This window comes from Blennius ocellaris (genome assembly GCF_963422515.1).
Source record: "Blennius ocellaris genome assembly, chromosome: 2".
NCBI lineage: Eukaryota > Metazoa > Chordata > Actinopteri > Blenniiformes > Blenniidae > Blennius > Blennius ocellaris.
Window position 1 is genome coordinate 19347968 of NC_137651.1, and position 17683 is coordinate 19365650.

At 40.7% G+C, this 17683-nt stretch overlaps 1 protein-coding gene across 1 annotated transcript in view; it reads right to left on the bottom strand.

The window, feature by feature from the left end:
* pik3cb (phosphatidylinositol-4,5-bisphosphate 3-kinase, catalytic subunit beta) overlaps positions 1-17683 on the bottom strand; it is a 62920-nt gene that overhangs the window by 20464 nt on the left and 24773 nt on the right. Inside the window, exons 3-5 of the mRNA XM_080509563.1 lie at positions 7479-7674; positions 3011-3239; positions 1036-1256 (exon numbers count right to left, since the gene is read on the bottom strand). Of these exons, the coding sequence (XP_080365689.1) occupies positions 1036-1256; positions 3011-3239; positions 7479-7637 (609 nt within the window). The 5' untranslated portion in view covers positions 7638-7674. The remainder of the gene's footprint in view (positions 1-1035; positions 1257-3010; positions 3240-7478; positions 7675-17683) is intronic.

Below are 17683 nucleotides of genomic sequence, written 5' to 3' on the forward strand. Positions count from 1 at the left end.
GTTTTAATTCTCACATTGCGTTCTCTGCACCACAGGGTATTTCATTTGTGGAAATTGCATGTACTAAAGTTTGATACCCACTACTAAAGAAGTGTGTGTGTGTGTGTGTGTGTGTGTGTGTGCCAATGTGAGTCACAATGCTGTAGCCCATGTGATGAATTGGTAACTTTCCAGAATGTAACGCATTACATTTGCATTTTACTACATAGATCTCTATATTCATGATCCAACGCACAGTCTGAAGCTTCAATCCAAAAGATTATTCATTTTTTCACTATTTTCTGCTATTTTGTTAACAGATAATCTCCATGCAAACTATGGCATTTACTTGAAAGAAGCTGCTCTCAGGCACGTCGTAAATCAAAGATATGTTTTTGATGTAATGTGGAAAAATAAAACCCTTTAAGAGCAAAATGTGCCCACTCCTTGTTTTTATTTGGTGAGGTTTTGCAAATCTGTTAAAAAAAAAGAAAGAAAAGGCTTTTCAGGAGAGAAAAGGCTCCGCTGTGATTTGAGTTAAACAAGGAGAATCAATCGTGTATAAATGTGCATTTTTACACGATTGTTTACACAATTGTTTACAAATTTGCAAACAATCGTGTACAAATGTGCATTAATCAAAGAAAAATGTATGACATAATTCACTGCCAAATACCGATTGATGAGGAGTATTTTGTGTTGGGGATGAATTATGGTAAGTCATGAAGTAATGTGCAATGTGTACAGGTGTACTTCTTTGGAGATCCTCAAAAGTATTGTTGTGGCTGTCTGATGCTTCAAGTACATAGTGACATGTTAGGACTAATAGAAACATTGGTTTTACATATTATCTGCTTCTTCATGATGATATTCTTCAACCAATGTAACTGAACACACGAGATCTTTAAAAGCAGGTGCCCAAAAGTGCATTGATGCATAACAATTATTCCACTACCAAATATTCAGCTTCTGTCACTGTTTGATGGAGAAAATGGAGGCACTTGCTCTCTGCAGACTAAAACCCTCCTAAAACTTGGCAGCATTTCCAGCACTGACCTGGGACTGGTCGAAGTGAATGATGACTTTCAGATCAGCCGCCCGGTCGTTGACGCCGTCCGTGACGGCGGCGGGCTCCAGCTGCGGGGAGAAGCAGGCCTGCAGCCACTCCTTGCACGTCATCATTTGAACTCGCTGCATCCTCTCCTCACTGAGGCGGAACATCTTAATGCGAAAGTCCTTCACCTCCTGGTCATTAATGGCATCAAGTTCATGGAGACCTGAGGAACACAAGTGAATGAGCTGGAAAGTGCCACGCAAGAAAAATACGTCACGAGTACAATTATATCAATATGTTTGTACTTTTCCATCTTCTGACTTTCTACTCACCTGGGAAAAAAAAAAAAAAAAAAAACATTCATGGAAAATGCTCAACCACCTGCTTGACGCCCAACGACGGCAGTAATGAATGTGTAACCAGGATGTCAAATAGTCCGTCGTGTGATTTAAGCAGACCCTCCTTATATTCACATGGATACCAAATACCGGAGCAATGATCTGCTGTCTGGCTGATCACAATTCACTCTCTGCCCCCGGTTGAACCTTCGTCGCACTATTTTGTTTTTCAGCCAGTGCTGCGGTGCAATCCTCCTCTGGTAATGAAAGCAATGTGTTGACGTTTTGTTTGAGAAGCAGTTAAACTTTCAGACGAGGGGCTCTGGATCATGTTAGCCATGTAACTATTGTAACTGTGAGTATGGAGAGGAAAAAGTGCGTAATACTTAGTCTCTTCTATTCCCGAAAAACTCCTTCTGGTAAGTCCCTATATGTATATAAAAAAAATGCATACATTTGAGGTACACATCATAGTCACTAATGGTGAATGGGTGTAAATGTTTATGTGAATCACAGACTTACCCATGTGTTTTCTAATCAGTTATAACAAAGAGAACAAGAAGGTACACTGTATTACACTCCATATTTCAGGTTATTTTATGGGGGGCTTTTGATGACAAATATATCATAATTTCTAGAAAATCGTGTAAAAAAGGGCTGCTGCAAATTACTATAAATTTCTAAGAATGCTAGTTTGTGACCTTTAACTATGAAGAATTGATGACCTGTCCAGGGTATATTTTGCCTTTTCCCACAGTGAGCTGGGAGCAAAAGCAGTAGTAATATACACAGTATACACATCTAAATGAATGTCTAATAGTCCTATCAGTGTGAAAAGATGAAAATGATTCTCATATTTAGTTTAGCTTGAACATTTTTTTCTTCTTTAGAAAAAAAAAAAGACCTTTAAATGGGTTTAAACCTGTTAAATGAACCCCCCCTACTTTTCATTCTGCAGAAAGTTGATAAACAACCTTATTTACTGAATTTCCTGAGCTGTAAGAGCCCACAAAAGAAGCAATAAAGTTGCTTTTATCAAGGCAACCACAAAAGCAACCTGCATATTTGGCTTTAGAAATTGCCCAAACTACTCTATTGCTCATTAACTGCCTAAATAATGGCTGAGGTATAAGTGGGGTATGTGAGAACTAAGGAAAGTCGACCTCTCCATCTCAGATAAGAACCCCTCTTCACCTCTAATACATAAATAAACATCCAGAGGGTCTGGCTTTCTTCTAAAGTTTAATCACTTCAGAGGACTGTGCGCTTATGTTGCATTTATTGATCCACTCCTCCCCTCTCATCTCCAGAAGAGATAACAAAGAGTGACGGGTGACGGAAGACACATCCAGGCAATCACCACGCTTCTCTATCTGCCACCTGGGCCACCAATATGATCCGGCTGCATGCCGGCTCAGCTCTAATAGTCGGGGCCCACTTCAGGAGGTGCTTAGGGTTTGCTGTGTGTCGGAGAAAGATTTACTGTCCTACTTACTAACTCATAAGTGCTTTCCTGCACTGGGAATATCAAATACTGACAGTGAATCAATCCATCGTGGAGGGAGTGATGCACATGGAACCTCGACTGATGGTCTTAAGGTTTAAGTGGAGGGCGTGTCCTCAGAGTGGTCCATCTTACCCTTGCTGATGAGCACGCCGATTTTGGAGTCCAGTAGCCGCTCCGCTCGGCCACAGTTGCGCGTCACCAGCTTGAGCACGGGCAGGAAAGGGCGGACGTCGCACAGGCGCCGGGTTTCGTCCTCCAGCTCCTCATGCACGGCCGCCTGGTTGACACATTCGAACATGTGGCTCTCCATCTCGCCAAGGGCGGGAAAGAGAGGGAAGGTCTGAGCCTGCTTCCATAACAGCTGGAAAGGAGGAAAGGGAGGAAATTACATTCACCAATGTGCTTTTACATCACCAAAAACCACAGGGTGTGTTTTTATTGCCTCAATTAGACAAACTTAAATAAAACTTACTTGGAATATCTACAAATGTGGAGGAAAAAAATAGCATGTTTGATTCAAGCTTAGTGGAGATGCTTACTGAAGAATGTCAGTATTCTCCAACAAAATGATGCTGAATCGTGTTTAATAACAAAACAAATCATAAAGACTTTTTTTTAAGTGCTGAGAATCTTTTAGAATTCATGACAGTTAGCGGTAAAGCAAAATGACGCAATACCATTTTCGACCATTTAATGATGTCACAGGAAGAGCCAGTCGAGGTGCATCTCTTTTTCTTGCACTGAGAAAATTATACACAATATGGGCCAACACATAATTTCAAAATTGCTGACGTATTGTGGTGTGGAGACACAGGCTAAATTAGCAATAAAACGACGTACTGTAATACCACCTCGACCATGAGATGGTGTCAAAAGACAGCTCAATCCAGAGGAATCTGGCTAAAAAGCATGAATATGAGGAAGGATAATTACATCCGGCTGACATAGTGACTACAATTTTCTATCACTAAATGGTGTCACAAGACGAGTCACTCCAGCAGCATTTCCTTCCCACTCAGAAAAATCTACATTGTCACTCAGGTGGCTTCAAGTAATGTTGCTTTACAGAACGTGATTGTTAACTTGCAATCATCAGTAGATTTCCAAACAACACATTCATCGTCGAGTACATGACGCCTCCTCAATGCTCCTATTTTTTTTAATAGGAGCAGAACATTTGGCATTTTGTATAATGGAAGAATTGGAAGTGGCAAAAACAAACATATGACTTCAATGCGTTCCAACATATTATTAAAATTTATGTTTTTATCCTCATGAACACACATGACTCATGGCAACATGACACAGCTCCCGAGTGAGGCAATGAGGATGTGAATACTAGATCCAGCATGAAGCGTGGCATGATTCATGTCCCTGTGTCTCCGACTGCATGATCACAGGATCAAGTGTCAAGTCGCGCGTTTGTGCGTGAATGCACAGAGCTGCACTGTGTACTCCTGGGATGAGGCACATTATAGCCCTCCAAACTTGTACTTTCTGTACCAAGAAGCCTTGTGATGTTACATTCCTCCTAAAAGCTCATGAAGAACGCCAAGGAGATTTAATAATTGGGTTTTGCAATGTTCTACAAATGAATTACTTAATGAATTTTAGTCATGCTATTGTCATTTATCACATACTTTTATCACAAGACCTTTACAGGCAAGTGAAAAGAAGAAAATAAGCATTTTTCGGTGGATTTTGTTTTGAAAGATATGTTCCTCAAAGCATTTTAAAACAGTCCCTTTTCAAGGAAATCAGACGTGAACATCATGAGCACAGGCTGATGACTGAAGGAGACAAAATCACTCAGAAGGCCGTTTGATCACTGATAAAGGGTCTGTATGAAGCACCCTGGAAGTTTCTGAAAGGTCAAAGAAGCCTCGTATATCTTTTTCTCAACTTCCAAGAAGAGCACAGAAGCAGATGTATACACAGCACATAACTAAAAGCCGCTGAAAGCAAATATCTCTGAATGTCACAGTGAAATCTGTCTGTATCTCTGGTCATGTTACAGAGTGGATAAAAGCCACCACTGTGTTTTTCTTTTTCTTTTCTGAAAATGGCAGACATTATGTTCTTATAAACAGACCGACTTCTTGTTTTCTATTTAGATGAACATCCTCAGGCTTGAACAGTGTCTGAAAAAACCATAATGGGGTGCAACTATGTCCATGCAGGACACGTTTGATGTGGACTGAGTAAAAGATAACTAAACACTAACTAGGAATTACATGGTCATGAATTACCCTGTTATGAATAAGTGACACAGGAAGATGTATTCTGCTACAAATGCCAATGTAGCCCCAAAACGCAGCTGACATCCATTTCCAGAATCAATTATTCAGTGGGTTATTTTATTTCGCATTACTCTGAATGTCACAGACTGGTAAATTAAGCTTAAACTGAGTGTGTCAAATTGCCTCGCAACATTAGTAACTGATGAGTAACTCATTCAATGCTTAAACGTCATTTTCTTGACTAATTACTTTAATTGGGAAAGAAAACTATAACAAATGCAATACTTTCTTTTCCAAGTAAGTTTTTACTTTGTTGTGACAAGATGTTCAACTGTTATTTTTGCACTGTTGCAGAAATGCAATTAGTTGAGGTATTGACGCATAAATACAGTTACGATGACGAGAAGAGGCAGAAAAAACAGCTACTTCTGTTTCAGTGGGACAGCTTTCAAGTTTATGTCAGGAGAACCGAGTTAATTTAAGAATAAGCAGTTCTGACAGTAATAAATACTATAAATGAATAGTTACTAATAACTGTTACGAAAAAAGCTTTGGCTATTGGCAAAGCTAATTGTTGGTTCGGTTTGGTCAGTCCGGTGAAGCATTTGTGACTAAAACTGCTATAAATACTTTATGGTAGCCATCAGCTGCTTATGATGCACTACCAAGGCCCCCCACACACACACACACACACAACACAATACACACAAACAATACACTTTAAACATGAAAAACAGCGAGTACTCGGACATTCGTATGAACAGATGACCAAGCGGGATTGTTATTACAGGTGACTCAACTATAAAGCTATGGGGTTATATTTGTGCCAAAATTCTGAGCGAGCGATGGGAAAATTTGAGCGCAAAAAAAATTTTTGTGCAAGCACACTAATAGCATTTGGAGGAAATATTTAAATTGCGCAAAGAAAAACTTGACATTGCGCGCTCCAAAATAATTTCTGCGCTCAGATTCTTCCTCTGCGCGCTCAACCTCTCTCTCTCTCTCTCTCGCTCAAATCTCTCCACCTCCGCTCAAGTTCTGCTGTGCGCTCGCTCAAAATGTGCAAAGCCCAAATGTGACAGACACGTCTGTCCACCAATCACAGAAATTCAGGGCGGGCGTTGAATTCTGATTGGTTACTTCGGATGAAAAACATGTTGTAATCCAGGATAATTATTTCTGTTTTCCCTCGCAGTTTGTTTTTCCCTCTTCTTCTTCGTCGGTTATGAGGCACTTCCAGAATCCGAAGTAATCAATATTTCCTCAAAATGCTATTAGTGTGCTTGCACAATTAATTTTTTTGCGCTCAAATTTTCCCATCGCTTGCTCAGAATTTTGGCACAAATATAACCCCATATAAAGCTACTAAGTTCTAGGAGAATATGCGCTGGGAGTCATGACCGTCTGGAGGCAGCCATTGCTGTTATTGTCCATCTACTCATGCATGTGCAGAAGAACAGCCGGAGATGCAGCATTTTCAAAATCTTCCACTATGGGAGTCATTTTCAAAAGGTTGCATTTTCAGTGGCTCCGAGCACCATTTGTCATTTAAACAGACACTCAAAACATGACAAAAGTTTCACATTTTCACTTCAAAATGGGGTCTAAGAGTAGAGGCATTACAGTAAGACGTACATTCCAACACTATTCTTAACAGTGTTAATAAAATTACACTACGTTTAAGCTGTCAGTGTAAATTAAGCAGGAAAAAAAAAAATCTTTCATTTGGATACAAACAAATTGACATTTAAAAGGATTAAAAAAAAAAAGAATTGGAATTAGAAAATTGTTGCTGATAAGTTTGTTTTCTGTCAATCGAGCAATAGATCAATTGTTGCAGCCATTAAAAACGTTCCCCAAACATGCTCATCCACACTTACCAGAAGTAAAACAACATCATTACAGCCTTGAGGGCTTGAAGTCAACAAATGCTCTGCAACACATTGCTGAAAGGACAGGTCATTTTCTTCAGTCCCTAAAGCCTCACAGAGTCTGTGGCTTTTCACCCAACGGCAACAGAGACTTAGAAACAGCACCAGGAGCCGGCGGCAACAATTACTTCAGTCAAAAGAATTGGATAATGTCTGTATGACTAACCAGCTCGTGTGTGTGTGTGTGTGTGTGTGTGTGTGTGTGTGTGTGTGTGTGTGTGTGTGTGTGTGTGTGTGTGTGTGTGTGTGTGTGTGTGTGTGTGTGTGTGTGTGTGTGTGTGTGTGTGTGTGTGTGTGTGTGTGTGTGTGTGTGTGTGTACACACAACAACAAGCATAAAGGGCATTTAAGGACAAACTAACAAAGAATTCCAAGAAACTATGCAAAGTATGTTCAAAGCTGATTAGAGTTCCTTAAAAATGAGGCTTACCAGTTTGATGTGTTGAATCGTGGCCTCTCGTGGAACGTCCAACTGGATGTAGATCCCGGTGGGCAGCAGAAAGTCCACGGTGATCTGGTCCGGAGCGTGTCCGGCCAGGGGCGAGTGGGCCGCCCATATGTCCAGGAGGTCTGTCATGGCAGGAGGCATGGCAAGGATCACCCGATACCGCCTCAACCATAAGGACCTGTAAGGAGACGAAATCAAGAAATCACATCATGGATCCTCAAATTAATGGCAGCAGCTATTAAAGCTTTAGTAATGAGAGATCAGGTTTTTTTCGGTGAGTGATTGAAGGGTGCAGTGGTGGGATCAGTAGTAATAAGCCTTTAAATACTTCAGAGCTCAGGAAATAAACAAATCGCAGCACAGGCCAAGAAAGAAAGGAACAAATCGTGATAAATGTTAAAACACAACCAAGTGAAACAACAGGGGAAGAATAGGTCTGAAATTACACCTCAGTCTTCCAGAGACACAGTTTTAGGAAAGTAGTTTTTCATAAATCTTTGCCAAAGCAGGTTTGCAACCATGAATATTCTTAATGTCTACAGACAGCCATGAAATGTTGTTTGAACAATGTTAAAATTAACAGCTTTTCAGGCTATACAAAAACAAATTTAAAGATGCCTCGATTACATTTGACTCCTATAGATTTGCACGGGAACGACATCGGCATCACTTTGAGCCGAGAACCAGAGACAGAGCTACATTAGCAGGATAAATAAGCTCCATCCAGTGCAGCAGACACTCAACACTTTTTTAAAGGATAAGATGACGCAAACTACTGGAATAGTGTAGTTTTATGGGACAAATGTTAGATATGGCTCAAGCGATAAACCAACACTTAACCCCTGACCAGAGGTAACCTGTGCAGAGCCCCCTGGCGCACGGTATTAAGGGACCTAGTAAGAGTAAAAAGAGTAAAAAACCAAAACTACTAAGAATGTTTAAAACAAGGAGCCCTTCATGCAACTCAGTGTTCATTCAACTTTTCAGATTTATAACCCCTGCCATAATCACTCGACTTCAACACTTTACATGGCAGTTCACCTGGTTTCATAGTATTTCTCTATTGTTAATAGTTAGAAATGTTTACTTCTACAAGTTTTGTTGACACCACAAGGTCATTTGCAGGATGGGTAGTGATTTTTAATTCCTTACATTTTGCCGTTTTCTGACTTTTGACTAATCTTTTTCACATGAGTGGAGGAACACGTACAAAGGTAGGAGTCTTATAATACTGAAGAACAGCTTAAAAAAAAACCACGTTTTTTTTCTGTCATGTCAGCCATAAGAAGCACCACTGTGCAGTTGCCCCCCTCATATATTCATTAACGAGGCGTTGACAGGCACAAATGATACAGAGTCACTGTGTCCCTGCAAGGGCAGCACTGTGTCGGGTCCGGTGGGAGGCTGCTGGTTTTAATTTGGATGAGGGCCAGTGCTCAGAGGAATGCCCACTAAGCAAACAGAACAAAAGTTCAGCTTGCCTTCCCTTCATCTGACAGTCCAGTCCCCTCAGAGCAGAACACACACAATGAAAACACTTTCACTCAGAAATGGGTAAAAGTGCACCGAAAAAACATATGCACTGAGCAGGGACTCTCTGAACGTACGCGCTTGCACAACACAAACTGCTATGTAAACGATCAGGACCGAGCTAGGAGGAGGTTGTGTTACCGCCATTTCCCCGGAGGGCTCGCCAGGAGGCGACGAGCGTGCAAAACTGACTGCTCGATATTCACGGCAATCCGGGTAATCTGGCTCAAGTGCACTTGAAGGACACCCAGCGCGCGCGCACACACACACACACACACACACACACACACACACACACACACACACACACACACACACACACACACACACACACACACACACACACACACACACACACACACACACACACACACACACACACACACACACACACACACACACACACACACACACACACACACACACACACACACACACACACACACACACACACGCTGCATGTTAACTGTGCAGAGTTCCTTGGAGATGCAGTTAAGTGGCGTCCCAGCTGCCGGCGTAAAAACAGCCCACAGCCTGGTTTCCATTTGGGCCCCTGCCTCAACCGCAGCTGCACCGTCACACCACTTCCACCTGCATTTTTCTCATTACTGTGTCCTCGAGTGGCCCGGTGCATCGACTCTTCCACTGTGCCACAAGTCCATCTATATGTCTGCTCAATCCTCCCATTAAAAAAAAAAAAAGAAAAGAAAAAGTGTACAGCACTGATTGCCTCTAATGGTCTTCCCCTCCAAGTAAAGTGCTTGAGCAACCAGCAAATGAGCTGCTGTTGAGCCGCGTGCCTGAGCACAGTGCAATATCCCCGGTGCATTAAGAGCCACAATCTCTGCCCCTTATCATCATGAGCCATTGAGATGGAAACTATCTTTTGCACTTCTTTAACTCGATGACTGCGATTTGAATGCCCCTCTAAAAGGAACTTTGTATTCAAACGGTCTTGACTGCACGACATGCAATCACATGAATTGCAACCTTGCAATCACACATACACGTTCTTGTGCAATTGCAACCGTGAGGTCAGTCCATTTGTGTAAATTTAACCTTAAACGTAAACGAGCAGCTTTCAAAGAGACATGCATATCCCCTCTTAAATCCACGAGGTGGTCTTAAATTAATCTAGTCGCTGAACATGAGACTTTCATTTCTGAGCAATCTCAGATTCAAGGCTTCTCTTCAGAATGAACGAAGTTATAACATGGAAATGTGAGAGTCACAATCAAAACTATTTACATATGACATCTACAAGTCAGACCAGGTACAGCGATGCACAGGCGTCTCGTTTCAGTTTCATGCTGTTCCAAACTTGCAAATAACTCCAATTAACTAAAGACTAAAGTGGCTGGTGTCCTTGAAGTTGTGCTGTAACGAGACAAAGACCAACCCACAGGAGTCAGCATTTGCCTCTCTGTCCAGTAATTTTGCGAATAAAACCTTTAAACATGGACAAATGGAGTACCACCATCTTATAATTATTGAGATTATATTCAGTTCCAAAAATATCTTTGGATACAATATATATTTGATGTTCTCACATTTCACCTTTTCCCTGCTTACCATTAAATATCCAACATGTACAACCATTTTATTTAATTAAAACACACATTTTAACAAGTGAATGCTATGTAAACTTAAAAGAGAGAACAAAATATAATGGAAAAAAACAAAAGAGTAAGAGGTATTTGCAGCTTTAGATACAAGGACACTCATTACCTTTCCATACGAGGAAACTCAAATCCACAGAAAACCTACGTCAACCTGGACAAACATTACAATTCCAGACAGCTTTTAACATGAAAGTAAGTCTCCCTCTTTTTTTAAACTTATTCCAGGAAGCAGCAGCATGCATAACCTCAGTTTGACTGTTAGGTTAATAACCCAACAGTTTGACTGTTAGGTTAATAACCCTTTCATCTACCCACATCTAACAATGTTTTACTCACTATACAACATGCATGTACACTTTGAGGAACAACAGGAACACAACGCAAGCAGTCATTCATATTCAGTCCCTGTGCAGACAATGGCCGAGCCGTTACGTCACAAAGGTGCACAGTTACGACCAGGAGAAGTAATCCGACGCTGTATAAAACTGACGGCACAGTGTTACCGCGGACAGATGACACATAAAAAGACCTCGCCAAATAATTACAGCCTTAGTAGCACACAGCTTGAATGCTGCGTCATTGACACACACTCAGTTTTTCTCTGAAACACACACTGACTTACTGTATATGTACACGTTACAGGTGAGCGGGGTTATTGAGGATGCAGTGGCAGACGGCCAGAGGTCTGCTGCCAGGTCAGGTTTCAGCGGGGAACAAGCGGGTTTGCAAGATCAGGGAGAAACGAGAGTTTCATGTGGCAACAAACGGTTGCCTGAAGGGAGACGTCCAGCTCGTCAGCGTCAGGCGAGATAAACAAAGTGGCCTCCATTTCAAAGCTCTTTGATGGATGTCTGCATTTCAAGAAATATGATCCCCCCTCACCGCCTGCTTACATGTTCTTTGTCTTCATCTCTGGGAACATTTCTTTCCACAAATCAGACGCACACAAAGACCATTATTCAAAACACATACTTTGATATATCTGTGTGAGGACTAAAGAAAGAAACCAATCAGCTATTCACATCTGTGACTCGTCCATCCCATGATCAAATATCTGCAGATGCACTAAGGGGGGGTAGGGGTGGGGGGGCACAAACTAATCTCACACTATCAAAAGTCAAATGCGAACACTGACAAATATGACCTCTGACGTACAGTACATTGCAACCGAGGGATTCAAAAGATAGAAATCATAGCACAGCTATGAAAGGCCAAGTCGATCTTTGCTTCCTCTGAGCCAGTGACATGTTGCGATGGCTTTCATGCCCAGATGCATTCAACAGTAACACTGGTGTTACTCAGCAGTCTGTTTCTAAAGCGCTCTGTCCGACAGTGAGAGGCCTGTGAAGCCCTCGACAATAGAGTGAGTGTGTCCACGCGTCTGTGATGAAAACAACAACAAAACAAAAAGGAGACGGTCAAATCATAAATGATTTGTGTGTGTAAGAGGTTACGCCTGGTGATTAAAGGTCCTGTGACATTTTCTTCTGCACTGTGCTAAAAATAAAGTCGACAAACAAGATCGAGGACCTCTTTACCTCGACGCGATGACTGCTGAACTTCTGTAAATGACTGCGGAGATGTACACCAAGGCAATACCAAGACCGACTGAGTCAGCTTTTCCACTTCTGGGCAGGGTGTGTGTGTGATTGTACTTAGTTCAAGACAAGTTGATCATCTTAATTATATTTATGTACATTGAAGGCATAAATCGCTGGTTGTGGTCCCGATTGGAAAGCAGAAAAGTTTTAGTTTTTTTACACATTGCGACAGCAAAATACATTTTAATTCCCAGAAAGTCCTCTTTTTTTTAAGTCAGTGAGGGTTTTTGGATCATGAGATTTTGAACCTTCATGTTGGTGAGGCGCAACAATTTTGTGAGATTTTAAGCACCAACTGGGACAGGCACTTCCTCCACATTGAAGATACAAGGATCTTGTGGTTAAACATGTGAAAGGAGCTTCATGTATTCTCATAGAAATCATATGCAAGTAGAAGATAGAATTTTTCTCTCCGACTTCCCATAAACATTACATATATGGTACTGGCGTGATGAGGCTAAATTGACTAAATTGCATGTAAATGAGCATTTCTATCAGAGGATTAAAATTTAATTTGCACACAATTGGTTATCTTGGTTTATCAAAAAAGGAAAACATTTTCAAAACTTTTTCCAATTCCTAAAAGCTTCCAGGACTGCCATAAAGTTTTTTTTTTTTTTGCTGTTCCTCTTTCAGGACTGTTACTGTCCTACAATCCTTGTAATCTTCAGTTCCGTTTTGTACAAAATGTGCTACTTTCCTCTGCAACATTAAATAATTGTGTTTTGAAAAGTTGGCCGTAAAGTGAAAAGGGGATTTAAGGAAACATTAACGCTCTGGAAACATTTGATGTCAAAAATAGATCAGCTAAATATTAAATTGAGGAAAAGATAATTAGTTGCAGCCTTAACAAGATTAACGTGTTATATCTAGAGTCGGAACAAATCCAGTTAATTTGACATGTTGGCGCCACCTGAACAAGGAGCAGTTTCAGAGAAACTCACTGCTCATTAAGCCATAATATCCTCACACAATGTACAATACCATACCCACACAACCACCACACGTAACCCATTTATCAGAGTACACAGCGCCTGGTCTTGAAACATGACCTGGCTGCTGCAGACGATGTAGTTATGAAAATGAATGCTTTCTATGTTGATCAACAACACAGGTAATGCATGCTGAGCAACGCACCTGTCATGGTGGCCGACATGAATGAGCAGTACTCCAACGCACAATACGCCTACTGTGCTACAACTGGACTCGTGAGTGAGGTTTTAAGCTCTGTAGTGTGTCTGGATGGTGTGTGGATCTGCGGTCAGTCAGTGTGTGTGTTAGGGGTGGGGGCTGAAGTGAGTGCCTGTTTGAGTCACCTGCCACGCAGCACTCTGGCAGACAGTGTTTAGAGGTGGACGCAGGTGGTGGACACAGATCGTAAACATATATTAAAGTGTGTTGCTCATTTCAACTCAGGGTCAGTGACTCCTCGTATGTGTGTGAAGGTGTGTTAGTACACAGCCGCAATGGTTGTGACCAGCAGTCAGTTTTACCTGCATTCATGGAGGTGAAATTAACCTTGTTTACTTTGTGTTTATAAATTCTACTACTGCTACTTTTCTATAAATGTTTTTATATAACATTTCTTTCAAAAATTTACCTTTTGAATTGTTTTTATTTCCAATTATATTTTAACATTTTTCAAATGATTTATTTTAATGTATATTTTATCATTTTTTAAATTTAATGTAATTTATTCACATGTATGTTTTTATTATATTAATTTATTTGATAATTAAAAAAACAACAATTACACTCTATATTATTACATATATTTTGTAATTTATTTTAAAATGACTTACCAAAGTTACATTACTATTCATGTACATCTTTGACTCATTGGCCCATAAAAAAAATAAAAAACATTGGCCTTGCGATGAACTGACATGTTCAAAGTCCAAATTTCTAAATATAATAGCAGGAGATAATATTTTACACATTTGTTGAATAATAAAGGACAGCACAGAGATGTGGGAGTTCTTATGAGAATCAAAAGTATGAAAACTTAAATGGTAAAAACCAATTGGCCAAAATATCGAAACAGATGCATGTATTTCTATTGGATATGTTTTATGGCTCTCAATAGGAAAGATTTAAGAAAAAAAGCATACGTTTCCTGGGACAATACCAAAGAAGAAGAACCCATGCAAACAAGCCACTTTTTTTTCCTCCCTTGGTTGATGATTCACAGGTGAGACTGAATCAGGTCAAAGCCATATTGTTAGTGTCACCATAAAATACACCAAAAAGTGGTGTTGATCTGAATCAGTCATAAAGTATATTCAAGTTGGTGGACAGGAAACACTGGAGTTAAAAAAAACCAAAAAAACATTGATGGTCCATATTTCTAACTGTTCCAGTCCCAAAAAACACGTCGCTGTAATCTTCATTTACAGCCTTTCGGTACAGCTGTACGATGGTGGCACATTTATAAGAATCAGGCGTGTGTGAGCAGAAAACGGCTTTACGAGGGTACAGAGGGTAGACGGCTATAATTTATTGAGATTTGTTAGGAGATGGTCAAACTGGTAAATGTACTGCTACTAAAACAAATGAAAAAGGAGCCTCCCTGAATCATTTATTGTGATATTTCAAGACACTAACAAAAGAGTCTGACCTCCAGATGAACCGCGGTTTTATTATAGTCTGGTAACATCTTTTTTTTTTTCTCTCTCTCTCCACAAGCTTTTTCATGATGATTCCAAAAGAGACGGGTTTCATTTGACATTTTAAAAACCAAATAGTTAACCTACCATGTACTGCGCACAACGAAGACGCATCTTTCTCGGAAATACAAAAAAGTGGAATTTAGGAAACCAAATCCGTGTGAAAACATCGTCACAGTGAATAGATAACTCGCTGTACGTGAGAGGAAACGTGAGCGAGGTGAGGGTATTTCAGTGGGTGGATCTGTGCACACGCTTGTTTGTTCGCTCTGAGAGCGTGACCAAACCACGAAACATCGCTCCATCACAACCACCTCCACTGACACGGGGGGGCACACGCCCACTGCTCAGACAGGATGTAGTGACACTACACAGGAAACGAGTGACAAACAGCCAGCAGTGAGAGAGAGAGAGAGAGGGAGAAAGAGGAGAGCGAGAGAAAAAGTTCCAACCAGCCATTCATAAAAAAGCTGATGCAGGGCCGACTCACAGGCTGGACTGTTATTCCCATTCCTGAAAAGCTATTTTTAGCTGCATCTGCTTTAGTGCCATCAAATGTACTGGAAACACATAAACAGTTGTTTTTAAATGCCGGAGACCAGAAGGAAAACGACTAAAGTGAGACTTCATGACCTCAACTCAATCACGAGCGGATCGTCATGAATTACGGAGTCTGCATTGAGCAGTTTGTGTAGCGCGATGCCAAACTTCTGACCGCATTACAATTGGTGATAAAAGTCACAGTAACTGCGCTGATGGCGCTCTTCAAGTCAAAACTTAAGTCTAGAAATGTACGTCTTTTTCAGTGGCCGTCTACGAAAATCTCCTGAGGCAACCACCAGACGATGCCTCCTTCCGAGAGAGCCAGCCTTTCCCCGACCGGCCGTGACCGAATTGACTTTGAATGGCAGCAGAGGGAACTAATATGCACTCCTTGTCTTCCATTAGTGGATCAGGATGACAAAGTCATCATCAGCCATCATCAGAGAGACAGACAGAGATGCAGCATAAACAGCACGGCCCGTTTTCATACGTCAGACTGCTCGAAGAGCAAAACAGGATCTTATAATCAATTCCAAATGAATTTGAGACATTGGTTCTCGAAAGAAAGCCTGCATCATGCTTTCATAACAGCACTTCATCAGCAGCCTTTATTGAATTCCCTTTTGTTTTTCATCTACCTCAAAGATGAAAATAACTTTTTAATGAAACCTATTCAAAAGATTTCAAATAAGAGCAAGAGTGATTTATTGAAACAGCTAATAGAAACCCAAACATGTCAAAGGGTGATCCAATCTATTGAGCCTCAAGCTGGGACCACTATGGAATTTATAGCATGTTCAACAATAAGAATAACTGAGGCAGGTGCATCGTGAAATGTTGTAATGCCCGGGTTGGGTATGTGCGTTACAGCATGTCCCTGTGTGTATTTGTTTTGGATGCACAGAGCTGTTAAACTCTGTGGTTTAAAAACAACAACTCTGTAGGACCAGATGACTGTTACAAGTGGTGGAAAACACCTGGACTGATGTCAGCATGTGACAGCGCACTGAAATCTACGCTTGAATAAGGCAATGCTCAGGGGTTTTTTTTGTGAGTTTTTTTTTTTTAATAATCGGTTACCGAGTAGCCACATTCACTTGAATTAAAAAAAAAAAAAAAAAAAACACAAAAAACTTGAATACCGAGGTTACTGCACAGTGAAGTTTCAGTGCTGAAAACAAGTTCAGCTCACAGAGTGTATCAGTTTGAGAACACGTCGTCCAAAGCAACTGTGTTCGATAGTCAAAGCAGTCCTGTGTGACGGAGGCTCAGCCAGGGATGGAAAACAAATTGCATATACAAGCACGGATGTGGTTGAAATCAGGGATACTGAACAGTAATGTGATTGATGTTCATTATGAGAGCTTCCTGGTGACTTCCTATGAAAGTTTTAATTGGAACAAGCAGACAAATCGAATTCAGTGTCCGAATTGTCACTATAAAGTGGTTACAACTCAATATATTGCACACAAGGTGTAACAACTACCTTTAAAAAAAAAAATGTTTCAACACGAGGATACCTACAAGAAAAACAACCCCACATATACATTTTTCACAACCAGAACAGTATAATCTGCAATTTTAGAATTAGCACATCTTATAAATAAGCAGCTGAATCCTATCGAGATAAATGCAGGTATCAAGTGAGTATTGTACCGTGTGTTTTGCCATCAATGTGCTGCATCAAGTGCAATAACCAGTTCACCAGTTCTACCAGTTCAATTACACTGGATGAACAACACATGTTGCTATTAAAAAAAAAAAAAAATGCTGAAGATTTTTTTGGGAAAATAGGCTTCAAGTACAATAATTTAGTTACATGCTTAGTTCGCCTCTATGTGGACAAAATCTGCCCTACTGTCGGGGATAATTTCCAAGTATAGTTCTTCAACCACATAAATGCACACAGCCTGCACTTAGAGGGATACATATAGATCCTGTTGTCTGCTGTTGCAGGTTTTTCCAAAAGTCTAAGGAAAATAACGGTCCTCAGAGTGCTGGAAACAACAGATTACATGAAATCCACAAATCCTTCTGGAAAAAAGGGCCCATGTCGGAAGCTACACATCACCCTGCATCAAGATAATACAGAGTCATTAACCTAAGACGTGGTTTAAGTTGGTCAATAGTGGAGTTGCATGCAGTGATTCAGCAGGATACACTTGGGCCACAAACCACACCTCCATTTAAGACCAATACATCCATGAGTGCACAGACGGGCTTCA